This window comes from Chelmon rostratus, chromosome 19, assembly GCF_017976325.1.
Source record: "Chelmon rostratus isolate fCheRos1 chromosome 19, fCheRos1.pri, whole genome shotgun sequence".
Classification (NCBI taxonomy): Eukaryota; Metazoa; Chordata; class Actinopteri; order Chaetodontiformes; family Chaetodontidae; genus Chelmon; species Chelmon rostratus.
This window is the reverse complement of record NC_055676.1, coordinates 20218035-20245234: the sequence shown is the minus strand read 5'-3', so window position 1 is coordinate 20245234 and position 27200 is coordinate 20218035. Positions and strand designations below refer to the sequence as shown.

The following is a 27200-nucleotide window of genomic DNA, read 5'->3' as shown; positions in this document are numbered from 1 at the left end:
GTATATTTTTAATTGCATTTACGAATATTTTTATTGCATGTTGGTTTATTCTAGTATCTTAATCTTATTTTAAATCTTTCTTTCTTGTTATCTCGTTTCTAACATGGGGGTTGCAATGCAAATTTCATTGACATGTCATGCTCAATGACAATAAAGAAATCTTGAATCTTGAAAAGGTTCAGGCCTGCATCAGGAAGTCATACATTTTTTAGGTTTCTTTGCAGGAAGCCAGAGCAGAGGATCTGAAACTGGACTAATGTGCTCTCTCTCCTCTTGGTTCTGCAGAGTTTTGAATGAGCTGAGGTCTTCCTTCCGGCTTCTGAACCAACAACAGAACATCTCAATCACTGATCGCTTACAGCTTCTGTGCACATTTTAAAATTCATCTGTTTGTCACTCAGCCGTTATATGTGCTGAAAGACTTTTATTGCTTTTTTTATCACTTTGCTTTATCTTATAAAGCGAGTCGTCTGGAGATATTTTTCATTCATCTGTTGTTTTTCCTGCTAAAAAAACTGAAAGAAAGCAAGAAAATAAGAACGAAAGAAGGAGAACAAAAAGAATCAAAGAGAACATAAAGAGTGAAACACATCAGCAGTCTGACACTGATGAAATGTTCACACGTTTAATCTGGAAATAAGAAGTTTTCAAACATCATCAGAATAACAGATGTGACCTTAATCGTAATCTGAACCGGTAATGATGTCGCCACACAAAGTGAGCAAATACAGCAAATACAGACAAGAACTGTGCGCGCACACACACTCACACTCTCTCTATCTCTCTCACACACACACAGTATATATATTACACACTGACCAACACGTCTGGTTCACAGATAACGGCGGACATAAGGGATGACTTACATATTGGACCTCAACAACATCCACCACATGAAAAATGGCTTTGTGGAGAGTTGATCTTCCTATGAGCCGTTAAAGGAGCAATTCTGCGTACTTTAACACTTCAGGTTCACCCCTCAGTTATTTAAAGACAGTAGCTGCAACATAAAACACTTCTCACACGGGGGGGTGGGATGGAAGGAATTGTAGCAAGTTCATTTGTCGAACACAACACACAAATACAGTATCAATATACATGAATATATTGCATAAAGTCAGGGTTTTTTGTCAAGTATTACTACAGTTGTGTTTCTACCAAGGGTAGGAGAAATGGCTTTTTTAGGTAAAATCATCATTTGCATCAGCAACAGCAAGATCATCCAACACAAACCAAACCCAAGAGCTTCCACATAACAAACACTCAGAGGAATGATTCCAGACAGGGTTACACATCCTGTAAAGGGTCTGCAAACACGGAGGACGCCTGCATTCTGTTGGACAGGACGGAAAACGTCTCGGTCTCACATACATGCTGTGATGCAGAGCAGCCAGGGAGCTCCTGGTCCACCCCGTGTGCTGAGTCAGCTCCTCCTGTTCGCCTTTCACACCACAGGAAGCTAACACGTAGCCGTTGTCTCGAGTTCTGCCTCTATTTCCACCGTCCTCCACCCTGGAGCTACATTTGGCCGCTCAGGAGGCCACACTAATGCAACAGCCCGTTTGAGACTCAGCAGTTGTCAAAGGCGAACGCCGGCGATTTTAATTCACGACTGTATGTGTCTTATCACACTGATGTTTGTTCAAGTGTATAAAGCCGTTCACATCAGCTGCTGCTGCTTGATGACTGTCCTCAAGTGATGTCACGTGAGTCAGCATCGGTTGACTCGAGTGATGTCATCTGAGTCAGCGTCGGTTGAAGACTAGAAGATTGAAACTGAAACAAACTGTTTGTCTGGAGTCAGAAAGAAGTGATCTGAGCAGACGTCTGCAGCTGCTGCTAATCTCTGCATGAGGCTAACGGCTCGAGGCTACATTACCACTACTAGCATAACACACCTGAGTTGTGTGTTATGCTAGTAGCAGTATAGCTGAGTTGTATTATGGGTAATGTAGGCAGCAGTGGCCTGCTGAATCAAGTTTTCTCTTAAGTGTGGCCCCAGTTTGTGCCTCTGATGTAATATCCTTGCATTGTGCAATACTTTTTCATTACTACTGTTTACTATTTTGCTATTTTATTATTGTGTATATAATCTTTTTACTGCTTGCTATTTTGATATTTTATTATGTATAGTTTGTTCTTTATAGGCTTATTTCAGAATTTTTCACTTATTTCACTGTGTGTAATGCTGCTGCTGCACTGCAATTTCCCAGCTTGGGATAAATAAAGTATATCTATCTATCTATCACATTCAAGTCATAGAAACAAGTAACCAGCAAACTTTAACCAAACCTGTATTTGCTAATCCAGGTAACACATGTCCTTGCTCTTATTGTTATAAACAAAAGCAAAATATTAATGTGTTATTTTGTGAGAAAATATCATTAATATTGAAAAAAACATCAACAAAATCCACTATAACTGTTCACATTGTAGGAACTGAGCAGAGATATGTGTCATTTCCTGCGTCCATCTTTGTTTGGATCAATTTAAAAAACAGGTTTGAAATTTGTTTTTTACCTGTAAAAGACAAAACATCTGTTCATCTGGATGGTTGTGAGTTTTGTAGGATTCTGTAAAAATGGTCAGTATTAAGTGTTTTTTAACCTTCTCAGAAATGAGAAACTCAGTTCTGTGAGTTGAATGTAATGATGATACAACAAATAAATGTGGACTCTGTAAAATACAAATAAAATCAGAATCAATCATCTCTAATCAAACTCTGTTTCCTGACACAGTTTCCTGAAGTGTCCTGAGTCCAGGTATTAATCTCCTTTATCCAATCACGTGTTGACAAAGTGGTGACCCTCGCTCCATCCTCGCTGTGAACCACTGAGCCTTTCAATCATGATACTATCACCTGTTACCAATCAACCTGTTTACCTGTGGAATGATCCAAACAGGTGTTTCTGGAGCGTTCCACATCTTTCCCAGTCTTTATTTGCTCCCAACATGTTTGAAACATGTTGCTGCATCAGATTCAGAACAAGCAGATATTTACAGAAATCAATGAAGCTGATGAGCTCTTTGTGTTGTTTTCAGTTGAGTTTGTATCAAACAGGATTAGCAGATTATCACATTCTGTTTTATTTAGATTTTACTCAGCGTCTCAGCTGTTTCAGAATCAGCTGTCCCTGAGAGGCACAGTCTGGGGCTGCATTGTTCTCTGTGTCACTCAGCTCATAAAAATATTGTTGCCTTTTAAATGACGTACACACAAAACTATCCAGAGTGTAAAACGCAGTGGAGACATGAAGCAGAAGTGAACAGCGAAGCCTTGCAGGCCGCGACTTCCTGTGGTGAAAAAACGCGTCTGAATAACCGCTTGAAGCTAAAAGCTGACTTGAAGGTGAGACATGACTGGCTTTGAGGATAAGCATCAAAGTCGCACAGTTAAAAGCTTTTAAAATCTTCTGATAAATACGTTCTGCACATCTAACTCTACAAGTTCCACATGAATCACAGAAAACATCTGTGACGCTGATGTGATTCTACAGTAAGGACTACAGCATGATTACTTCTCTGAATACCTTAAGACTACTGTTAAAACTACTGATTGATTCTTGCATTGATTTTTGATCTAACGACACCAGCTTGTGTTCTACTACGTCAAAAATACTGCGATTGTATTGATCAGCTGATTAAACTGCAGATGGTTTTAATCTCTGATTTCTGATGTATAATCTCGTTTTAAACTCTTGATCACAGGCAGGTGAAGCCAATGAAATACTTTTATCTATAAAGTGCATAAAAGTGGATAACAGCATAGACAGAAAATGGTAACAATAATGAAAACAGCTGCTTTGACAAACACTAGAAATACGGCTCCCTTTATGGCCATCTTCCTCTAGTGTGACGGGTTAGTTGGTGTTTGTCCAGTAACAAATAACAGCCTCAAGAAGAAAATACTTAAAGGGTGATTCAAATTCAATTCAAATTCAAATACCTCTTTTGGTAAAAGTCTAAGTTAAATAAAGTACTGCTTTAAAACTCAGCCGTACATTATAAAATCGAACAACTTACACTATACTGAATAAAACTGGAGCAGAGTCGGGATCAAAGTGCCAGTGTTGTGGTCTGCATCCGACACCTCATTATAAAACCACCCACAGGAGGCTTCGCATTGCTTGTGTGGAGACGTACAGTGGAGGTCTGGCAGAAGATCCTCAGTAAGGAATCTGGTTCTGGTAATACTGCAGCATGTCGTACGTTTTGCTCCTGTTGGAAGAAACAAGTCGATGAGGATGAGTTCCAGCAGACTGACGGTTTGACTTCTTGTTCTTCGCGTGTGCGTGATGTTAATGTGATGTGAGGTGAGCAGATCAGCTGCAGACGTGCGGGATTTCTCTCACCTGCTGCTGAGGAAACAGCTTTGGATGACTTTGATGATGAACGCCGCCGCTTCTTTCTCACTCATTTGAGGATTAAACCGCCCTCTGATTAAAAACCAAAAATCCATTAACATTCAGCATGAAGGCAGGTAGCACATTTTAGAAGTATTTTCTGTTCTATTTATTGGAATTTTCTTTAAATCCTGACAGGAACCATTAAATCTCAAGCTCCCACATAAAAAACTGCATGAATTGATTTTCTGGTCAGCAGCAGCAGAACTCACTGACTTCAGTAAAGAGACGTTTTTATGATTAGCAGGCAGCTCCTGATGACTGTCGGTTCAACATTCACTCTCTTTTAGCTCCCTTTTTGGTCTCCACCAACTCCCGAGAGAAATATCAGGCTCTTTAGTTCACCAGCTAGCTGCTAACTTAACTAGCTGGTGTGTTTGTTAGAGTTGTTAACTAAAAACAAGCTTAATGAGAGCGATGAGGCTAAACCCGATAGTAAAGCTATGAGCTGTAAGACCAAAACAATGAGCTGAAAGATGCTGAAACGCTCTGCAGAGCTGAGTGGAGCTGCAGAAATGTCTCTGTATTTGTCACTACAAGCAGCACCTTTAATATTACAGTCAGTCATTTCCATGTCATCATAAAAATACTGAAAACACTTTAATTCCCATAAATGTATGAACACAATATTACCTCACAATCATTTTCTGTCTTCAGGACTGTCCAATAAGGCTGAACACGCTACTGCTGGACTTACTTGAGCAGTTTAATGGTTTGTCCTCTGAAGCAGGGCAGTCCTGTGTCCAGCATGAGGGTCACCAGAGAAACCACTGAGTCCATGTAGGGTCTTTGTGTTCAGAGAGGAAGCAAATGACAACACAGATGAGCAAAGATCAAAGTGACAAAGAGTGAATTCTAGACTGATTCGTCTGCCTTTAAGCTTCTTAAAAGTCCACATCTTCCAGCCCTCGTCTCCATCACGGATGAAAAGAGCAGCTTTTCTGTCTCTACGAACCTACTGCAGACCTTCACCTTCGCAGTTTCTTACCGTACGGCCAGATATCCTCTGACACACATCTCCATGAACCACCTGAAAGGCGTGGCCTCGATCTTGCCTCCCATGATCATCACCATCTCGTCCGTCAGCTTGATGTCGGGCTCCCAGCCCAGGTTGCCGCCAGGAGAGCTCTCGAACATGAAGCCGAAGTCTGGAGAAAACACGGCACCCGTGAACACAACAATCACCACGACTGACGCTCCTCTCGAGCAGAAACTAAATACTGAGGTAACCGCGTAGAGTCCGTGTCTGTACCGATGTGGATGAGGTGGCCCTTGCTGTCCAGCATGATGTTGCCGTTGTGTCTGTCTTTGATCTGCAGCAGGAACAGCAGGAGGCTGTAGGCGGCCATGCTGCGGATGAAGTTATACCGAGCCTGGAAAGAAGAGGAGGACGTCATGGAAACCTCAGTGAAATGATTCATCTTACAAATAAAGTCTTAGAATCGTCTTTTTTACACGTCTGTGATGAGGCGGTTACACAGATCTGAATCAGGTTTGGTGTCTGAACAACATATTAAACTGATAAGATAATCACTAAAACAACGAAGCAGATTCATTCAGTGTGACGGCGAGCTTCAGCTCTTTGCTTCTGGCTCCCCTTTTTGACTCCTGCCAATCAAAACTAGCTGATATGAAAACGCACTTGTTTTTTTCTTTCTGTTACTATTTCCATTCTGTGTTTAAGTGCTTTGTGTTAAACCCTGTGCTGATGCCTCCAATCACATAACCACCAAACACGAGTTTCCATCCATCACTGCAGTAATCTCGGACAACATGGTGGGACGATATAAGACGGGGCCGACAGCGGACCCTCGCTCTGAGAAACAATCACTGCGGGGGAATAAACGGAAGGAGAATGAAACCTTCTGGAAGGCGAGGGTGGATTCGTCTCCGTACTGGTTACGGAAGTAGTCGTACATCCCGAAGTCCGTCTGTCGGCCCAGTTGGTCTCTGGACTTGCAGTCTGGGATGCACTCGATCACACCGCACTGAGGGAGAGACCATCAGTTAATAAACGGCTGGTTACGAAAACACAAGTCTGCGTTCAGAGCGTCCAGGTCAGACTGCAGTTTACTTCAGAGGATTAGAAATGTAATTTAAGTATAGAAAAGTCATTACAAATACACTTTTCCTGTTTGTGCTTGATTTAAAGTATGTTTGACAGATACTTTTAAAAAGTCTAATGAATAATGAATAGACAAATTCTGCAGTACTTAAAAGTGGTATTGTACTTTATTGTAAGTGTATTATAAATTGTACTTAAGTGTACTTTTACAAAGTGTACTAAATTACTAATACTTTTAATAGCAATAAAGTGTTCTTACGCATTTTCAAGGCCTTTGTGAAAAATTGTTAGCAGCTTAATTGAAGTGTACTTTAATTTCACTTCACTTGAAATATATTTCCGACACATTGGTGATACGTACTCAAGGACAACTTTAGTACACCTAAGTATACTTGAAGGAGACAAAAGTAGCACAAAATGTACTTAGTACAAAGTACAAAGTATAATTTTAGTCTAATATTTTTTTCACCTGGGGATGCAAAGACATGGAGTTTTAAACATGTCCTCAGTTTAAGCCCTTTAAATCACTAAATTACATTTTTAGAGGTAAAAAAAAATTGTAATATGTAATTGTTGTTATTTTCACATTTATGACATGGGGTCTCACCCCTGGTGCAGTGGCCACCACTCTGTAGGGGAAGACAAACAGATCCAGGCCGACCAGCTGGAAAATATTCTTAAAAAGGCCGATGATCTGCAGAGCGAGCATATCCTGGAGACGGACAAACACAGGAGGGTCACAAGAGAAACTCAGTGACAGTACAGTTCAGCGCAGCGATCAGTGGTACCTGTCTGCAGTCATCTCCCACTTTAAAGATGGCCGCCTGCCAGCAAACCCTGCGCGACCCGTCTGGATTGTCCTCCCCGTCTTCCAGAGAGTCAGAGGGGCAGCGGAGACCCTCCCTTTCCAGCTCACTCACCCCGCAGCGCTTCACCTTAAACTTGGCCAGGTAAGGTGCCTTGGCAGCACTGTGACGGCAGAGAAAACACAACACATGATGCACTGATGCTTCAGAAGCAGAGCCTCCACATGAAGCATGGTTGAAAATCGTCGTTACCTCTGCATCGGTGTTCCAGACTTGTAGTCGATGTCCAGCACAATAGCTTCAGGGTTACTTGGTAGATAACAGCCTAATTTCACAAGAAGGACAGACATGATATCAGAGTCTGACAGAGGGAGGTCAAATTTGGGAGTTTTTCTGACATTAGGGATGCAACATCTTCGAGGGGGGTTGGAATATTAATTAACAAACATTAAGACATTATTTAATATATGTCTTTATTGTTTACGTAGATGTTTTTGTCTGTGTCTTTGTTTTTCTGTTGTTTTCTCCAATTTCTAAATATGTCTTATTAAACGACCGGAAGGTTTTCACTGCAGCACAGTGAACACTCCTGAATCATCCATCAGACAGGAGGGACAGTAACCGTACGTTACCTGGCTGGACTTTGATATCTGACAGAGCTTTGAGACAAGCCCTTTTCCTCTCCTCTCCCTTTGGAACCGGCCTGAAAAGCAAAAAAGCACCAGGCTTTAAGTGACACAAAAACACTTTGCTGTTTGCTGATGATTTGCAGAGAGACAGCGGCGACTGTACTTGAGAATGGCGGACACGTTGGTGATCTTGTTGAAGAAGTCGAACTCTCTCTGGTAGAAGTCTTTGGCCGGACCCGACAGAGAACCTGTGATCTCCTCGACCATCTGCTCCAACAGCTCCCCGATGTCGGCTGCACACATTAATGAGGCACCAAAAATGTGATTACATCAACTTCATTTGATTTAATTAGGCCTAATAAGGGTTTTCCCGTTAGGCAGACGGCATAATTAATATGTATAATAATAGGAAAGATATCACATTTGCAAAGAGAAGCCAGAAATATACAGCAAGAAGGAACAAATCCGAAAGTGAATCAGCCATTTCTATGCAGTGTTGTTTATATCAATGATTAATTAACACATGGAATGACTGATTTAAGAAGCCACGCATCTAATTGCACTTTTAGATTTCAATAATAATCTCCAATCAGGGCGTTTGTACTGTATCGCACATACAAAGCTTTAACCTGAGTGGTGCATCAGGAATAACTGGAGATTCAATCTGTTCCATCAAAGGTTGAAGGTTTCTCATGACTTAAAATCAGTTATAACCTGTTACATATGTCACTCTTCTCATGTAAAGTGCTGACCTGAGATTTTTACTGCACTCAGTGTCGGTGCATTGCATGCAGCCATTCTGTTTAAGCAGCGTTTAGCTTAATAAGGTTTGGAGAAGGCGACTGGAAACCGACCTCAGGTAAATCTGGTGCTCTCTGATCAGTCTAACTGATGTCACTGCTGCTGTCCTCTGTAGAGTCTGTACTCACGGTCTTTGTGGTGTCCTTCTTCATCCATGAAGATGTTGGTCTTCATGTTCCAGATGAACTGGTGGGCGAGGAGCTGAGACTTCTGGGCCGCCCACAGGATGTATTCTCTCACGTAGCCCATCTGAGCGGGAGCGAGTAGCACAGTTCATAATGAAAACATTATCGATTACATGATGAACTTCTGTCGACTGATCGTTTAAGCTCTAGTTCACGTTACTGTCCCTCGTCTTCATTGGCGGTCACTAAACATGATGAAGCTCTTGATAAGAAAGAGTCTTTTTAAATTTAAATAATAAGATGTAAAGGCCAAACACTGTAGATCTCACATGTCATCTTAAATTAAAGCACATACCTTGTCATAACGAAGAGCCTGAACAATCTGAGGGATGTAGAACAAGATGGCATCCTATGAAGAGAAATACACAAATGTAAGACAGATTTTCCTCAAGTCGCATTTCTCTACAGCTGTTTGATGAGGTGATGCGAAAACCCCTGAGAGTGTGACTCACCGGTGGAAAGGAGCGCAGCACCTTCACCCCGTACTGAGCAGTGAGAGGATGAGGAGGGTACATGCTGCTGAAGTAGGACAGGCCGGTGGGCGGGTCCGCTGGAGCCCAACACAGGATGTGGCTCAGCTCGGGAGAGTCAGCGTCGATAGTGTGCCACGTCACCAGGAACTGGGAGGTAAAACAGGCCGAGAAAAAGTTACTCGCAGACGTAAAAAGACCCATTTCCGACACTCAGCAGCTGAGCTTTACTGGACTGAGGGACCTCACCTTGACGGCCTCAGGTACATCACTGACAGCGCCGGGGTCCAGCCTCACCAGCCGGGTCACTTCAGCAACAATGGCATCATTCTTAAACCTGGAAACAAGGAGTTCAAAATAAACACAGTTTCTACATCTAATATCAAGTGCTGTTCCAGATACTCATATAAATCTCACGTCTTAAAACACGGACAGTAAACCACAGGAACATGTTTCATTTAGCAGAGCGGCTGATGACAGTAATGTTCAGTGTGAGACTGAATTGAACTCAGAAGCTATGTGAAGTCAGGTTTTCCACAAACAGGAAAAACAATCATGTCTGGTGTTCACTTCCTGTTTTACTTTAAAAATGATCCAAATGTTTGTATGTTCAAAAAAGGTGTTGCACCTTGTTGGTAACTGCATGGCCAGGTAGGGTGCGATGCCCCAGGCCAGGTTGACATTGTCCTTCCACTGTTTCTCATTCAGGCTGATGTATTTGGACCTCCAGTTGGCGATGCTGGTCTCCACCGACTGCTCTGTGGCGATGGCCAGCTCCTGAGTGGAAAGTGGGTTGTACCACGTCGTCAAGCGCTCGATCTCACTGGCCTGGAAAAGACAAAAGGCAAACAGGGAAGAAGAGAGCGGAGGGTGGTTGATAATGAGCGGCAGTGTTAAAACCGGAGAACGACAAATCACCATCCGCCCTCACCAGTAAGGCCAGCAGCAGAGTCCTGCGTTTCATGTAGTATTTGTGAAGCTGCGTCCCTCTGTTACTCTTCTTGGACGTCCCTACGAGGAGGACAGAACATTAAAACCAGTGTGTCCATTTAACTTTGTGGGCCTCAGTCTGTGTTTCTACACAGGAACTGGTCCAGTTTGAAGATATTTTGAGAGCTGACTTGTGTGAAACTGGGGTAGAGGAATATCCCAGCATGCATTTCACCTGAACTATAAATCATTATGGTCCTGTGACTGTTACTGTGTCACCAAATAAAGTGAAGATAAAGTAAAGTTTAGATACTGCACATAACAGTGCAGATAATATACTCTGCATCTCATGATTAATACAGTTGAGACAGAATGCTGGAAAAAAAGCATTTTAATTGGAGTTTTGAGTTGAACTTATTTACAGTTATGTTGACGTTGCAGTTTGGTAATCACCTGAGCCGGGCTGAGCAGGTAACATCATCATAAACTATGTTGGCCCAGTTTCAAACTGAGCATTTTGCAGTCGGGAGTTTGAGCTATGGCCTCTTTTCTCTGTATATTGTTCATATGCTGAATGTGAGCGGTACCGGATTTCTTGGATGCGGTGGACATGCCACTGGACAGCGGGTAGGTGTTGATCCATCCCTGGCTGCTCTGCTGGGAGCGAGAGCTCGAGTCTATGTTGCTCCTGAGATCGGCAGCGTTCATCACCGACAGACTGTTCAAGGACGGGTCCTGATTATCTGTTCACACATAAACAGATTCAGTACGGCCGAGATACAAGCACATCCAAACTGTAACTTTACTCTTTCTTATGTACGCGACATCATCCAGAGTCACTGTCACCACGTCTACACAGAGAAAAACATCAACAGTATGATCGATGATGAGGGAGTTTCTGAAGCGCGAGATGAGCTGCATCAGTTAGTCCTCTGCTGTTGTGATGGTCATGCAGGGAAATCCAGCGGGATTTACATGTCGGTAGAAGTTGCCTTGAACCACTGATACTGGGTCAGATATTATTTTGTCTTGTTAATGCGCGGGGGGGGCTGGAGGTACATTAATCTGATCCAGGATCAGCGGTTAGAGAACCGGTCTACCTGAAGCGATTCGATGTGTATGAGAATGAGACCATGTCTTTTCTCTGGGTCATCGGGAATGAAGAGGAGAGGATTTTCTGGGGTGGAAGAAAAAACATTTTTTAATTCGTAGTTTCTTCTTTTGATGCAGAGCTGGTCGAGGAGGGGGGCGGACAGGTGGGCTGACATGATGAATAATCATGCATCTTAACGCAACTGACAAATTTGCGCTTTTCCTCACAGCTGCTAAACTTAAAGGATGAAAAACAGATTGACTGCAAGAGTATAAGGAGTAAGACACTGAAAAGTGGGAGAAAGAGGAAGAGTAAAGGCAGAAAGAAAATAAGAGGGACCGAGAGAAGAATGTTGAGAAAAAAAGCTATAAAAGCATAAAAAGCCAGGCTGGTAACACAGATGATAGATGCCAGGATCTATCAGCAGCAGAGTGAGGACAAAGCGTCAAACTTGACAGGCGTAAAAAAACATGCCCCTGCTGCAGTGCAGCCCGAGCTCCACCGCTTTAGGCTTACTTAAGATAGATATCGGAGAAGTGCTGGACACGATAAGCGATCCAAATATCCCGGCAGAGAGCGTGCTCGGGGCTGGGGTAGTACCAAGCTCACCGGGTGGGACCAGGTGGCACGCTGCCAGGTACTTCTTGTCAGAGAGGATGCTGGCGTAGAACCGGATCATGATGCAGATGTCCTCGCGGAGATGTTTGTCACCTTGGGTGGGAAACTTCGGGGCCACGCTGGAGAGACAGACAACAGGAAGTTAGATCATTAGTAGCCAATGTTTCCATTCCATCACCCGGTTTCAGTGGTTTTATTAAACCTTTGTGTAATTCTTTGTAAGATAATAAACATTTGACCTGAAACAATGCATGTTAGCAGCTCTGTGAGGCTGTACATGACTGCTTTGAGCTAAATGCTAAAGTCTGTATGCTAACATGCGCCCAATGACAATGCTAACATGTTGATGTTGAGCACGTTCACCATCTTGGTTTAGCTTCTTAGTGTGCTAACACTTGCTCATTAGCACAAGTACAACTTTCTACCATTTGTTCCTTTGGGTTTTGGACAAAACAAGCCGTATGAAGACATTTAAATCATTAACTATTTTAATTAATTAAGAAACATTACTCAGATTAATTGCTGGATTGTGTGAACAGAGTGTGTGTATTACCTGAAGTAATCAAAGGCTGTTGAATAGATCTTCTCTCGGAGCACATTTCTTACAGTTGCGTTGGTGAGGACGTCAGAGTGGAGCAGAGCCAGACCCAGAGTCAGCAGCCTGACAGCACAGAGAAATACGATCATGACAAAATCCTAAACTTTTCTGCATCCTTATACCAATTTCCTTGAAAAATAACAGAAAACAAACATCAAATGACACAAGGTTGCCTAGAGATAAGGTTAAAGCATAACATACATTGTCTCTAAGCTTTACGTGTGTGTTTATGTACCTGAAACGAGGTCCAATGGCAGCTACGTGGCGGTTGAGGCTACTCTTCGCCCCACCAACGTTCAGGGACAGCGAGCGCTGTAGCAGGCTGCCAAAGATCTCCACTTGATCTGCGCTGGAATACTTAGCGATCTCGAACCTCTGGACTAGAAACTAGAGGAAAAGAGGCAGACACGAGAGGCAATAAGTGGAAGGGGAGAAGATATGCAGTAATAACAGAAGCAGAGTGTCTTTCGTCTGACCTCAATCCATATGTGGTGAGGGGTCACGTCTGGAGGGCAGGGGATAGGCTGACTCTCCTCTGATGCAGCCAGAGGATCAGCCTCCACCTGAGCGTCTGAGAACAAGCCCATCTTAAGCTCCACGGTCATCTGCCACGCCCCCGCCATCTCCCGCATGAACTAGGCAGCCAGAGCGGAGATTGATAGCATGAGTACAACACGAATGTACTGAGAGGACAGGGGCACGGGCAGGAAATGATGAAAGACATCTACGCACCGGTACTTCCACTCCAACACGAGCTGCCAGCAGCCACTCCCAGCAAGCGATGGCCGTCTCCATGCCGTGCGCCGTAAACATCTTGAGAGGAGACCAGCAGAGGTGGTGCAGGAGCTGAGGATCGCAGTCTAGAGTCCAAACAAGAAAAAACAACGGTCAGACGACCAATCCAGAGCGTCTGATAGAGTCCTGCAATTGGTATAAAACATACTCAAAGACAATCGGAGAAAAAGTGACCTTTGGTGCTGATGAGCAAGGCGGCCAGTTTGAACATGGCCTCGGTGAAGGCCTCAGGCTGTGCAGAGTCTAAAGCTTCTCCCATCTGTTTGATCATCAGCCGGCCCAGATCAGACTGTCCTCGAACTGCCTGGGCGAAGTGGATCATACCTGATACCTACAGACAAAAGAGGATTGATAATGGAGTTAAATCTCGTACGCAGAGTTCACGTCCACAGGATCCGGCTGCATCTGGTTCACCTAGGTTTTAAATGTGCACCAGGAAACTTTCAGGGAAGAAGAATCTACTTCTCAGCAGCCACATTTCTAATGCAGTTTAATGTTGTTGCCATTTTTTATGTTTTACAAGCACAAAGAATACATAACTGCCTCTAATTTTCTTTGCGATCACCCAACTAAATGTCAGCACGGCCGATCACACAGTGCAGCTGTCATTACGCTATGATCATAAAATCATGATTTTATCACAGCAGCCTGGAACATCGCTGGAGTCTGTGGATATGGGCCATAATAACTGGTAAGATTTGGTGGTTTTACCTCTCCAGCGTATCTGTTCCTGAGGTTGAGGGAGGCCATGAAGTTCGAGTAGTCCTTCTTCACACAGGCGGGCCTCTCAGTCAGCTGAGTGGACTACAGGTGAAAGCATGTGAAATTTGATTGATTATGCATTAAGAACTTAAATGTCTGAAGCATGATCTACTTTATTAAGCCCTTTTCAGACACGGAACATGTAACATTGCTCTTCATCTATCTGTTAAAGTGTCATTCAGACATACTGCAGGTGTCTGTTATGTAAATGATCCTAAATGACATGACATTTAGAAAATGTTGGACGTGTGATATTTGGCAGGTGGTGTGCGAGAGGGAGCAGCGTCATCAGCGTTGGAAAGTGATGATGAAGGTGTTTTTTGTTCTCTCACAGGCTGCATCAGTGTTTCTTTAATTGTTTTGCTGTTGAAGCTTCGATTAACCACCACTGTGAGTGCAGGAGGTGCTGTGGGCTCCCACAAAGCTGGATTCTTGAACGTTTTTTTTGTTCCTGACACATACCAATGATCTGGCAGCGCCATCAGTCTGCATTAGCATCTGAGTGTGACCTACCCCCAGTGTGGTGCTCTGCCTGTTGTAACCGGCGAAGTGCAGGATGCTTTCTGTAGCCATGGCCAGGCCTGTGTGCTGGGAGAGACCCGACACCCAGATCTGATGTTTGTTCAGGTACTCCTGAAGAAGACCACATCAAGTACAGAGAGATAACCCATAAGGCCACTGTATAAGCTTTATTTATAATGTGTCTCTTGACTTTTATGGAGTAAATGTTACCTGGAGGTGTGATTTGGTCACAGATGGCGCCCACTTCATTGCTTCTTTAAGGATCTCCCCACAACGTGCTGCAAAATCCTTCACTATGCTCTACAATTAAAGACACAATATGTCTTGAATGTGTGTGGCATGTTTAAACTTTTGCACTCTGCTGTGAAATGATGAAGAACTGCTTCTGAACTCTTACCTCTCTGGCTTCATATGTATCTGGGACAGTGATTCTGTATGGCGTGTCTGGGATGTCGTAATAAGGTTGGTCTTTGTGAATGTCCTGCAATAGAGAATAAGCATCAGTATCAATGACCTTCATAAAGCATAAAGACTGACCGACAGGTAGATGCGACACTGATGTTGTCCATCACTTACTGCGCTGAGTGAGAGCGAAAGCGTCTGCAGGATGTCTAACATGGTCCTCAACACACGGCCGCTCCACAACAAGTGGGGGAAACTGAGGAGAGAGAAAATACTGTCGAGACTGCTGGATGTGAACCTGCATTTTAAACACCTCACAGAAGAGTCAGTGCAGGATTCTGAGTAAACGTGGTTGTGTTTCAATGCGGTCTCACGTTTCAGCCAAGCCAGACAAATACTTGTCAGCCACTCTGCGGATCCTCTTGTGGATGTGGTTGAAGTTGACTAAGAGGAACTGAGCGTGGTGTTCCAGCTCCTCCTCGTGAGCTTTGGTTTTTGCCTGAAAACACAACATTTGATCCGGATCAGATCCGCCACTCATGATTATTTTCATTACTGATTAACCTGCGGATTAGTTTCTGGATTAATCAAGTAATCGTTTGCTCTGTGAAATGTCAGACAGTAGTGCAAAAGGCAGCTTATATACGAACAGGACTGATGTAAATGCGGTTCACCTGACTGACAGGTAAATAAGAGCTGCTGCTACTCTTGACTTGACAGTTTAGAGCCTTAAAAAGGGACTCTGTTGCGGTCTCAATTTTTGTGGTTGTTTTTTGTGTTTGTCTCTCGCCCTGCCTGTGCCGCCCCCCCTCTCCTCTGTTCCCTCTCCTCCTCTGCAGTGCTGGAGTGTGGAAGGGGGCGGGGCCGAATCTCCTGGCTGCTTCTGAGACACACCTGAGCTGCACTGGCTTTAGTTGCTAAAAAAGCTCCTCCAGCTCCTCCACCTGCTCAGGGACGGAGGATTTCTTTGTCTGCCCACACGTGTCTCGCCACGCTGCGTGCCTTGTCTCTGTCCTCGCTTCCAGCTCCTGTGCCTTCTCGAGTTTGCAGCCTCCATAGTCTTTTTCCCCCTCGCTGTGTTTTTTGTTCTTTTGTTTACACTTTGTTTTTTTTGTTTCTGCAACCTGGGTCCTGGCCTTGCTTATTGCCGCACAAACCGTAACAGGACTCAGATTCTCAAATGTCTACAGTCCAAACAGGATGTCAGTTCTTCTTCAGTGAAAACATCTCTTTTACCTTTTCGGCCATCATTTGCAGGAAGACCTCAAAAACCTTGTCGCTGACGGCGATCACACACTGCATCATGCCTGAAATTCATTAAAAAAATACATCAAATATGACAAACATAAAATAAATAATGTTTTTTTTTATGTATTTTGTCTTTTTTCTTCTGCTTACCAGATTTATCTTTCTGTATCGCTCTGTCTTCAAAGTATCGAAACATGACCTGAAAGCGGTCAGAGTCCAGAGAGCGCAGCATCCTGACGGAGAAAATACCACAGAAGACAAATTATATGCAAAATTATAATTACTGAACATAGTCAAACACACAAGCTAATATACAGTATACATGTAGACATGGTGCATACCTCATGTACTCCAATCTGTAAACAGACAGCAAATACGTGGACATGGCAAAGTCCAGTTTGTTGATGAGAGCAGCCACCTCAGGAGGAGGATCCAGCAGGTTGATAATGGTGCTGCGCAGATCGTTCAGCTCCGCCTGAAATACAGCAACGAACCATAAACTCAGGTATGCTTTAATAAGTGAGCATACGTATGTGTGTGTGCGTTCTCATACCGGAGTGACAGTGTCGTTCTTCAGTGCAGAGTTGTACTGCAGCTCTGAGCGTAAAGGCTCCCCGCTGGGAAACGTGAGCAGCGGCGATTTGGTCGCAATCTCACAAACTCCCTCATACCATTCCTCCGGCCACAGACCTGAACATTCAACAGAAGCAAATCATCATGCTTCAACTACATAATTCAGTGCTGGGTGTTTTGTAGATGTAGCATTGCTTAGCATGAATAAAAAGGTATAACTGCACCAACCTGAGCCCTCCACAGCAAATCCCATGACAACGGAGTAAAGCCAAAAGTCCCTGAAGAGCTTCTGCAGACGTGGCTTTGCTTCTTTAATTGGTGGCAACCTCTTAGTCAGCTAACAGAAGAGGAAGAGAGAGAACATACAGCAGATATAACCCATCATTAAAAATCATTTCCTGTAGCGCGTCATCATACAGAAGATTAATTTTTGTGCAGTCCAGTTTATATTTCCTCTGTTTCCACTGACATGATTTAACAAGCTATAATAAATGAAGCCTAATTAGAAGAAGAAAAAGGCGATGAAAGCTGAAAATGTTCTAAACATCCAAAACACTCACCACTGCAATAACTGGGATCAGGACACCGAGGTTTCCTGCACTGCTTGATGCCTGCAGAGACAAACGAGGAAGCAGATCTGGGACTCAAGTTTGAAAAGACAAACAAAAAGCGCAGAACAGACTATATGCCTCTGAATACTTCTATTAGCTGACGGCAGAGAAATGACAGGAAATGACATGCAAGAAAGGTCCAGAGCTGGAGGCGAACTGGGGATGTTCTTAGCATCATACACCCATTAGCTTCCCATGAGCCACCAGGTATCCACTAACAACAATAATACGCTCCTACTTCCTGGTTTTGAGGAGTAATGCACACGCCACAAGACCCTCCAGCTGGATTGTAAGCTTGCATGCTTTTGATTGGCCCACGCAGTGTATTACCAGATGTAGCTGGGTTGGATCAGGATCAACGTTTATGCTGGACTACCTTTGCATATGTGCGTGCCATACCTTCAGAGCCGGCCCTTTGTCTGACGCTCTCTCGCTGGCTCTCTTCCCCTCTAAGCCCAGCTGAACGAAAAGCTCCAGCAGGTTGACCAGCAGCTCGTCAACCATCTGCTCAGCCTGCAGGTTGGCTGCTATATTGCCCAGAGCGTTTATCACGGCCAGGGAACAGTGCCTACACACAGGAGAGGGAACATTAATTTACCAGACTGTCACGACAAACTGTGAGCAAAAGCATATTCTCCCACTTTCTCGTGTACTCAAGAATAACTGTAACTGCATGATTTAAGGATGAGTTCACCTGTATCCATGGTCCTTGTAGTCTTTGGTCGAGTAGACCATGGAGCTGGCTTTGACACTGATCTGCTGGAACAAATTCCACACTTCCTGGTAGATGTATTGCTGAGGTGAAAGAGAGAGAAGTTGTGACGTTAGATATGTTCTAAAACAACTCTAAACAACAGAGACGGCAGAGATATTCATACTTACGTTGCCTGTGATGACCATGCAGCCCAGCTGGTCTATGATGAGGACATCGAGCTGGGAGGGAGGCTGACAGAACTTCTGCTGGAGGATCTGGAGGATGGGCTCCATCACTCTGGGGGTGTCCCGTAAGGCCACAGCAATGTGACCCAAAGCCCTGATGGTGTGGTCTGGGATCAAGTGAGCATCCCTGAGGAGGAGATGGGACATGTGTAAATACCAAACTCAAACGAAGACCTTTCATTCTCATAAAGTACAATATGACTTACTTATCGTTTTCCTGATAGATGTAGAGACGGTTAGACAGACTGGCAAGAAAAGCTTCGACAATCACATTATCCATCGTCAGTCCAGCTTTCAGGCACCTGAGGGCAGACGGAGACACTGGAGAGTAAAGGCCATGTTGATAGACGTGTATATATGTTGTACAAGTGTGCATGCGGGTGGATTCACCTGCAGATGTTATCTATGGAGATGTCCCGCAGCTGCTCGTACATAGAGGGCTGCCTCTTCTTGCTCGAATGGGTACTGAGGGTTGACTGGGAATGTTCGTTGGTCACATGGATCTTTATCTCACCGCCTCCTTAAAAAAAAAAAAAAAAGAGGATTTGTTGAGAAAACAGTGATCTGGAGATACCGCTGCGCTCAACGGCCGAGTGTGCTGCTGTTACCTGGAGTGTACTGGCTGTGGTATTTGTACAGCTTCACCAGAACAGGAGAGGGCACCACTAAGAAGTCTCTCAGGGACATGGTGACAGAATGAGCCACAACAGGAAAGCGCTCACACAGACGACCCAAACCCTGAAGACACAAACACACGTATGGATGCACAAATCCATCATTTCTGAGAAGAAACACCTGGGGCTGGTTGCAGCAGCTGACTGGAGTTTTACACATCAGCAAATTCAAACTCTTTGCACCACAAACTACTTCTTACATACAGACTAGTTGTTGCTAAATATTTAACACCACTAACTACCAGGTGTTACTGTTTTGCAGCTAACTAAACCAACTGACAAAGCAAACGTTAGCATGCTAATGAATGACCCGTTCAGTGAAGAGTAAAAGAGGTAATGCTGTAAAATTAATTCTTTGTGTTTATTGCTATTCCGCACACTATAGATGGAGAACAAGCTTAACATTTTCATTTTAACACATCATTGTGAGCATGTTAGCATCCTGCTAGCTTTTAGCTCAAAGCACCACTGCGTCTAAGGCAGGCATGTCAAACTGATTCCATAAAGGGCCGTGTAACTGCAGGTTTTCGTTCTAACCAAGGAGGAGCACACCAGGCTGGAGTCAATTAATCAGCTGATCGCAGTCTTCAGCTGATAACTAAGTGATCCCTTGATGTAGATTGGTTGGCCTGGTGTGCTCCTCCTTGGGTGGAACCCGCAGCCACATGGCCCTTTATGGAATCAGTTTGACATGCCTGGTCTAAGGAGAGAGTCAGATGAACAGGAAAGCACAAACTCTCTAAATCTGTGCTGTCAGTTTCTAACTTGACCAAACTCAACTTTATTTACAAAGCACCTCTCATACAAACATGCAGACCAAAGTGATTCACAGAGCAAGATTAAAACAGCGCTAACGAAAAGTAAAATCAAAAAATACAGAACGATAAATGTAATTTTGCAAGAATGAAGAATTGCATCAGCCCCACGTTTTGTTGCAGATGTGAGCATAAAGTTCGCCTTTATGTGGTTCTTAAAGGAGAAGGAGGACAGAAGGTGATCGAGCAGGTACCTGTAAGCAGCAGATGAGGAGCGGCATGTGAGCGATGATGACTTTACTGGACGTCTTGGACTGCAGCTTCTCTGATAGTTTGATGCAAAGGTTCTCGGCTCCTGGTGAAAACGTAAAGAGAAAATTTGCAGAGATGACCTCTAAGACCGATTCTTCCTGTCTGAATGAAGCGGTTTCTCACCCTGCTCCTCAGTCACAGCCCACACCATGAGGTCCACGCAGGCGGCGTTGGCCTGGCAGCGCAGTTTGAGAGGGCTCAGTTCACTCTGGAGGTACTCGACATCATGCAGGATCCTCTGCAGCTCTGACTGGCTGCTGCTGAACTGCTCCAGCACAAAGTCATGAACCTCCTTCACGTAGTCTGTCTGAAGGTCTGGTGAAAACAGAAAACACATCATTAATGCTACTGTCATATTCTGGAAATAAATTTAGAATGAGGGGAAAACTGTGTTCTTTACCTTTTAAATTGTACAGGGTGTCTCTGAGCATTTTAAATATGGCGACGTACAGAGGGTCACTGAAGGTTTTGTAGTAGAGATGAAGACGAGGACTCGACTGTTAAGAAAGAAGCAGAAATGTTTCAATGAACCATCAGTGTCAAAGAAAGAGTAGACAAACATCTATAGTGGTTTAAGAGTCATACCTCCAAAAATTCTGCCAAGGAGTCATCCAGCGTTTTTAGAAACGACTCCGAGACAAACTGTTCAACCTATTAGAAAGAAACAAACAAATTAATTTTCCCTTTTCATACTTCAAATTTGCATCTTGCATTAAATTCTTCTAATCAATGCATGTGTTCTGCTGCTGAGGCTGATGCTAACCATGTGGAGGAGCTGTCTGAGCATATCCAGAGGGACATGAAACTCTCCAGAGCTGCTTCCAGTGAAAAGAGGGGAGACAGAGAAGCTGGAGCTGATGGTGGAGAAGTAGTAATCAGGGTCCACTGCACTGCCATCAGGGAGGTATGAACCTGAAGAGGGACAGCAACATTATCTGAAGCATGTTCCTCACTGATGATTCCTGAAAGCCCAAAAGGTTCAATCACTTCTGCTCCAGTACTAACCTTCAAAGTACTGCACAGAGGGATCGGCAGGTGAGCTGGGGGTCAGACAGACTCTCTCTGGACTGGCCTGAAAACACAGAAAAACAGACACACACATGTATGTGAAAATTAAAGAACTTGTCCCAGGTTAGGTTTGCCAGCCTTTCTCTTCCCGGATCATCTCTACCTGTTGTGACACACTGGACAGAGAGGAGGCTTTACGTCTCAGGGTGTCTCCCTGACACACTGTGAGAAAAGAGCTCGGCAGGATGGAGCGGAAGTCGTTGAAGGACCGTCGGTGCACAGCGTCACTTTCATCGCCCGTAGGCAGAACAGGGGCAACCGGTCGGGGAAAGAGCTTGGACAGCAGCGGCTCGTCAGTGTTGCTGTATCGGCCGAATGCTCGGGCAACACCAAGCAAGGTGGGCACAGTGTACCTACACAGGTAATCTGAACAGAAAAGGTAGATAGAAGTAGAAAATATGAATACACATTACAGTTAAGTAACATACAAAGGAAGCAGGAGGTGCGTCATGTTGGTACCTTTATCATGAGCCTCTGGATTCTTGCAGATGTCTTGCAGGACCTGCATGATGTCCATGACCGCCTCCAGGATCTGACAAAGATGATCACACACTCAACTCAACAAGATAATATTTCCGTCACAAGCCTGTATGTACACTGAAAATTTCTAGTTGCTGTAATTGTTCCTTCTGTCTATACTAACGCAATTACAATGTCAACAATAGGAGACAAAATCCAGAGTCCTTGTTCTGTATAAAAATAAATTCAGCTGAAGCTAATGTGAGGCTCCAGCAGCCTGAGGGGTCTGATCATCTCAACAATGAGATGAAGGCAAGAAGGACAACAATAGCCTGGTAACCTTGATAGATACCTACCTAAACTGTCAAAATCTCTTAGTAGCTTCATTTAAATCTTAAATCTTTTTATATCTAGTATTTAGAGATTGTCCCCCATGTCTTGCAATGGAATCCTGTCTGGAAGGAGCCTCATCACAGAAAGTACGGAGAGGAGGAACAATATGAGTGAGTGACAATTCACTCACACACACACACCTCAAGTCTTCACACATGAGCATGCATATGCATACACACGCACACGCACACGCACACGCACACACACACGCACACACACACCTGTCCTCGTAAGGTCTCATCACGTTGGGCAACATCTGACAGTAGTGTTACAAGAGAAAAGCTGAAGTTCTCTGCAACAGGAAGAGTCTCTGCAAGACAGGAAGTGCACTAAATATTAATAAAACGCACCCTAAACTACACTGAATTACAGACAATTACAGAGAATATTACATGAAATACTTGATAGAATAACAGATGTAGAGTTACCCCTTCCTTTGCGTTCTGAGCTTTCTTCAATCCACTGAACTTTAGGAAGCCCTTTAAGCAGCCCAAGAAGGTAGGGAACAATAGCATCTTTGTGCTGCAACAGAAACATTCCATAGCATGTTATTCAGGGTTACCAGTGCTCTGTCAACATCCTGGAAACTCACTGTTAGCACAAAAGTATCATGAAGCAAAGTTAACCTGCAGGTTTGACTCTACGAGAAAGATGCCCAGTGCAATGACAGCGTCCCTCCTCCTCTCGTCCAGCTGGAAGACTCCTCTGAAGTCCACCGGGCACATGCATTGTAGCTTCTGCACCTGTGAGAGGACAACACATGGGTCACATCTACCGCCGCTGCCATTAACATGAGCTGGAAGCATCACCTATTTGGATAATACAATCTTTTAAAAGCACAGAATTCACCTGCCCGCAGGGCTTAAACAGACACGTCGTTAATTTCTGCTTCCATTAGCGGTAATGATTTTGTCGGCCAAAATGCGCTACAGGAATCGAGCCAAACTGCCTCTGGCATTAATTAGCCTAATGCTAAAGGGCCAGACTTAAACGCTGAGAGGGATTTAAGCACCATTTAAGCTGAGAGAGTGAGATCACGAGTTCCTGTATGTCTAATCCATTCTCAGTGCAGAGGATCTTTGAGACTAATAACACTGTTGAAGGATGATGAGAATTTTTCTGGTCTCTGCAATTTGCAGCAGAAAACATTAATGTTGGATTTCAAAAGCTAAATAATCTCAACTGTGTCATGTTCATCAGTGCCAAAACAGTAATGAAATGAAAAAGGGATTTGGTTTTTCAGCTGGTTGTTTTCCAAAGCTCAGCTTGCAGTGCTTAAACACCAACGAAGTCCTTTATTGAGCCAGAAACACATTTTAATGAAAATGCTGGAGGTGAACCAACACAACACTTTCATCACACAAGCTGATTTTTAAGACTCGAAAATCAAACAATATGTTCTTCAGTACCAAAGGCTGTTCTGACACCCACTGAAAGGATGTTATTGTACAAACAATGAGGCCTATGTGATGGAGCAGCCCCCTGGGCTTTCCCACTCAGACATTCAGAGACTAAACTGTGCAAACAGTCGCAGCTCTCGAACACAAACCGTCAGTCAGATAAACAATTTGCTGATCAACTGAAAGTCAATAGGTTAAACTGTTTTGATATGTCAATCTATGGCAAACAGCTGCTGGTGCCAGGTGCTAAAATGTGAAGACTTGCTGCTGACAAGTTTTGTGATATTTTATAGAGCTGCAGCAGGCAAAACCTGTGTGAAACTATGCAAAACCTTCTGCCTCCGTCTGCTGCCTCATATCACTCCACTAAGCTCCGTGCCTAGCGATGTGTTCATGTGTGGAGAAGAAAGGGTGGCACTCATCAATGCATTGATTAATTAGTTCATTCAGTCATCTGCCTCGCAATGCACAGAACGTTTGCCCTGTTTTCACTGATACTGAATGGTGGCTCTCAAATCCCAATAAATCGTTTTTGTTAGTGGGGGTTTCCTGAAGAATGTTGTGGTTATCTTGTCTCTTTGATTAATCTGACATCCAAAAAATGGATAGATTATAAGTTTCTCCATGGAGAAAGAAACGGACAACCAACCAAAAAGTGTTTTATGGAATGATTGTTTACTGTTGGACAAATAGTGTCCCTGTTAGATTTCTGTTCACAAGAGTCTATCAGTGATGTCGAAATATACAATAGTACTTGGGATAATACCTGGATTTGGATGTTGGTAAGTCAGAACAGAGACTGAATACTAAATTTTCTAAGCCGGGGACGTGTGCTTTGTACTACAAGCCGTTGTCTGCAAAGGAGGTATTGGAAATTTATCACAAGTTGCAGGATTTTAACCCTTTCCACCCTCCTCGATCTAGTGGAAGTGAAGTGGAAGCATCAAGGAGCAGCAACAGCTCAGCCACAAAGTGGTAGACCATGCAAACTCACAGGGTGAGGCCAATCGGTGCTGAAGTCCAGAAGTGTAGAAATCACCCATCATCTGCAGCATCACTCACTATAGAGCTCCAAACTCCAGAGGCTGTGGAGGAATTCGTATGGCCTGCAGAACCCTAACCTCAAACCCACTGAACATCTTTGGCAGGATTTAGAACGCTCTCTTCTTCACAAATTCTCACAGACACAAGCCCAAGTTTTGTGGAAAGCCTTCCCAGAAGGGTGGCGGGTGTAGCTATAAACAAAAAGGGATGTCCAACAAACTCATATAGGAGAGATGGTCAGCTGTCCACTGACTTTTGGCCATACATGCTTCTAGTAGCTATATAGCCCTGCATAACTAGCGAATTTCAAACACATAAAAAGGCAGAAAGAAATGTATCTAGACTGGTCACTGATCTTATCTGCTCCCCAAACTGACATAGGCCACTTACACAATAACACAGTGGGCTGACTGCTCAGTAAATTATTGCTACCACAGCTCTTTCATCATGGCATATACTTCCTGTTTGGGCATGGCTAATATTTCCACATCTCAGTGGGAATCTCAGTGGGTGTATTGTTTAATCAGTTCAAACTCATACTAGTACTTAAAGAAGCTGGCTTCTGGCCTGCTGTTATCCCTCGCCACAAATCCTAACCCTCTGAGCGAGTAAGGCAGACGTCAACAACTTAACTTCCAGCACTATTTCAATGCCATTAAACACTGAATTCACATAAACAAATAGCCTTGATGCCTTCATCTAATGGATCTTTTGCAAGATGAAAACCGCTTTCAGGCAGTGTTATGTTTGCATATTCTGGTGGGACTTTAAGTTGGTTGCCTCCATTTTTTTGTGATCCCTTCAACTGCCTGTTATGACTTGTACCTACTTTATTACAATTTCTAAAAGGGAACCTGGAGCATATACTTCCTCTTGTCACAGTCAGATTAACCAGTTTGGGGTTCCTGTGGCCTCCAAGTTCCCATCAGGTACAGTGCACTCGTACACTATAGATTAGTTATACTTTATTATATTTTGCACAGACCCAGAAAAAAACAGCACTTCTGTATTCAAATACAACCTGGTCTCAGGTTTTTCACACGTCAGCACCGAGTTTATGGTTATTCAACAAAACACAACTTAATTTTTGGGAATGCACCATGTGAACACAATCAAAACCAAAATATTTAAGGTGTCAGAACAAGATTTGGCCCAGGGCTACAAGGTTACATAGTAATACAGGAGCCAGCTGATGTTGTACATTAGTGGTCACCAAAAAGCAACCGACACCCAGTGAACCTGGGACTCCTGTGGCCCTGAGGCGGCCGCCGCTTTGCCGGGCTGGTGATTCAGCCTGTTCTCATTAACTATTGATTGCTTCTGCCAGAGACATCAATTTGACTATTACTCAAAAATGCTGCAATTAGTTCAGTGATACATTGATCCACCCCATGTCACTATGCAATACATTATAATTTAGCACTGATTGTCCCAGCACTAGATTCAACACTGGAGTAAAAACTGCTCTAGTTTTGAAAACCAGTAGCCATTAACTGAATGAACTGGTTTTTGTATGAAGAATACAGACCAATGGACTGAAAGACAGCATGTTCATTTACCCTCAGCCTTAAATCAGACTTTAGATCAGGGCTGCAACAAACAATTATTTTTGTTATTGATTAATCTGCTGATTTGTTTAGGGATTAATCAATTAACTGTTTGGTCTATGAAATATAAGCAATGTTCAAAAACAGTGATAGCAATCACAGCATCTTAGATCACAACGTAGCTTCATCTGATATCTTGTTTTCTCCAAAAAACAGTCAAAAAATTAATGGAATTATCAAAATATATTCCAACTACTCGTTTCTCCACAGCACCTTAATTCTACATGTGTGTGTAATTACATATATGTGGGACTGTGGTTAGTTGGTGGCATAGTCAAATGTATACAGACAACTGATTCTAGCTTTTATTTGTCTTTTTCGTGTCTGGATTATTTTTTTCAATTAAAACATGAAAAAAGATGTGAGTCGTCAAGCTTGTTTTGTCCCCCTGTGTGAATGACAGCCACTTACAAGCTGTTGTGAAAAAACATTTATGTATAAAAGGGGAAATCGGGCAAATTGCTTTTACATGTCCGGTCTTTGCCCTGAAGGAAGATTAACTACAGGTTCAAAACAGCTAACGTTAGCCGACGTTAGCCAGCTCTGAAGTCAGTCACAGACGCGCCTGTTACCTCGTTACACCACAAATCCACAAATGACAACGTAATTCATACATTGTCGAACTCATAAACATGTGTACTGTTTTCAAATCAATAACACAGACCACACCGGCAGAAGAGCGAAGTAACGGGCCTTAACGTCAGACTCTTTGACAGGTATTAGCTTGTTACTGCCGTTAGCAACCGCCACGTAGAACCATACCTTGTCTATCGGTGCCTGCTGGTGAGCTGCCAAAGATCGTGCCAGAGACAGGACGGTGTTGAAATAAAATCCTCTGCTTCCCCCTCCATTTAGAGACATGTTTAAAGACGCCTTAATACAGTCACACCAACACAAACATCTCCTCTCATTCGTTTCGAGGAGCAGCAAGAGTCCGCACTGACAACTACGGCGAGCGCGAGGTCCAAACAGCGCAAAGCAAGGTCACAACGCAAAATGCTAAGAGCAAACACACAGTCCTGCAAGTACAGTGATAGA

The 27200-nt window shown here is 43.6% G+C and overlaps 1 protein-coding gene across 1 annotated transcript; it reads right to left on the bottom strand.

Annotated features, from left to right (window-relative positions):
* Nucleotides 1-3713: 3713 nt before the first annotated feature.
* pi4kaa (phosphatidylinositol 4-kinase, catalytic, alpha a) lies at nucleotides 3714-27089 on the bottom strand. Its single transcript, XM_041960082.1, has 54 exons — nucleotides 26925-27089; nucleotides 22738-22854; nucleotides 22540-22633; nucleotides 22333-22421; nucleotides 21719-21791; nucleotides 21363-21625; nucleotides 21197-21263; nucleotides 20955-21103; nucleotides 20777-20842; nucleotides 20592-20688; nucleotides 20315-20506; nucleotides 20134-20234; nucleotides 19059-19188; nucleotides 18841-18970; nucleotides 18657-18752; nucleotides 18394-18577; nucleotides 18206-18306; nucleotides 17911-18079; nucleotides 17461-17511; nucleotides 17129-17237; nucleotides 16881-17017; nucleotides 16669-16802; nucleotides 16478-16560; nucleotides 16316-16386; nucleotides 15454-15578; nucleotides 15254-15335; nucleotides 15075-15158; nucleotides 14888-14977; nucleotides 14669-14788; nucleotides 14105-14197; nucleotides 13568-13724; nucleotides 13331-13458; nucleotides 13075-13233; nucleotides 12834-12985; nucleotides 12554-12661; nucleotides 11992-12119; nucleotides 10877-11032; nucleotides 10291-10370; nucleotides 9988-10187; nucleotides 9609-9696; nucleotides 9342-9509; nucleotides 9185-9238; nucleotides 8833-8953; nucleotides 8067-8196; nucleotides 7907-7977; nucleotides 7527-7599; nucleotides 7257-7437; nucleotides 7076-7180; nucleotides 6266-6391; nucleotides 5656-5776; nucleotides 5392-5551; nucleotides 5101-5190; nucleotides 4353-4436; nucleotides 3714-4218 (listed from the first exon to the last, which is right to left on the bottom strand). The coding sequence occupies exons 1-54, from the start codon at nucleotides 27021-27023 to the stop codon at nucleotides 4167-4169; spliced, it is 6288 nt and encodes a 2095-aa protein (XP_041816016.1). The 5' UTR covers nucleotides 27024-27089; the 3' UTR covers nucleotides 3714-4166.
* Between the last annotated feature and the right edge of the window lie 111 nt (nucleotides 27090-27200).

Excerpts from the sequence above, each read along its gene's own strand:
- pi4kaa (XM_041960082.1), bottom strand. The coding sequence starts at position 27,023 with ATGTCTCTAAATGGAGGGGGAAGCAGAGGATTTTATTTCAACACCGTC. Across the intron at positions 18,971-19,058 it reads CCACAGCCAGTACACTCCAG|GAGGCGGTGAGATAAAGATC; the intron begins GTAACAGCAGCA and ends TTTTTTTTTAAG. Across the intron at positions 7,600-7,906 it reads AGATATCAAAGTCCAGCCAG|GCTGTTATCTACCAAGTAAC; the intron begins GTAACGTACGGT and ends TTGTGAAATTAG.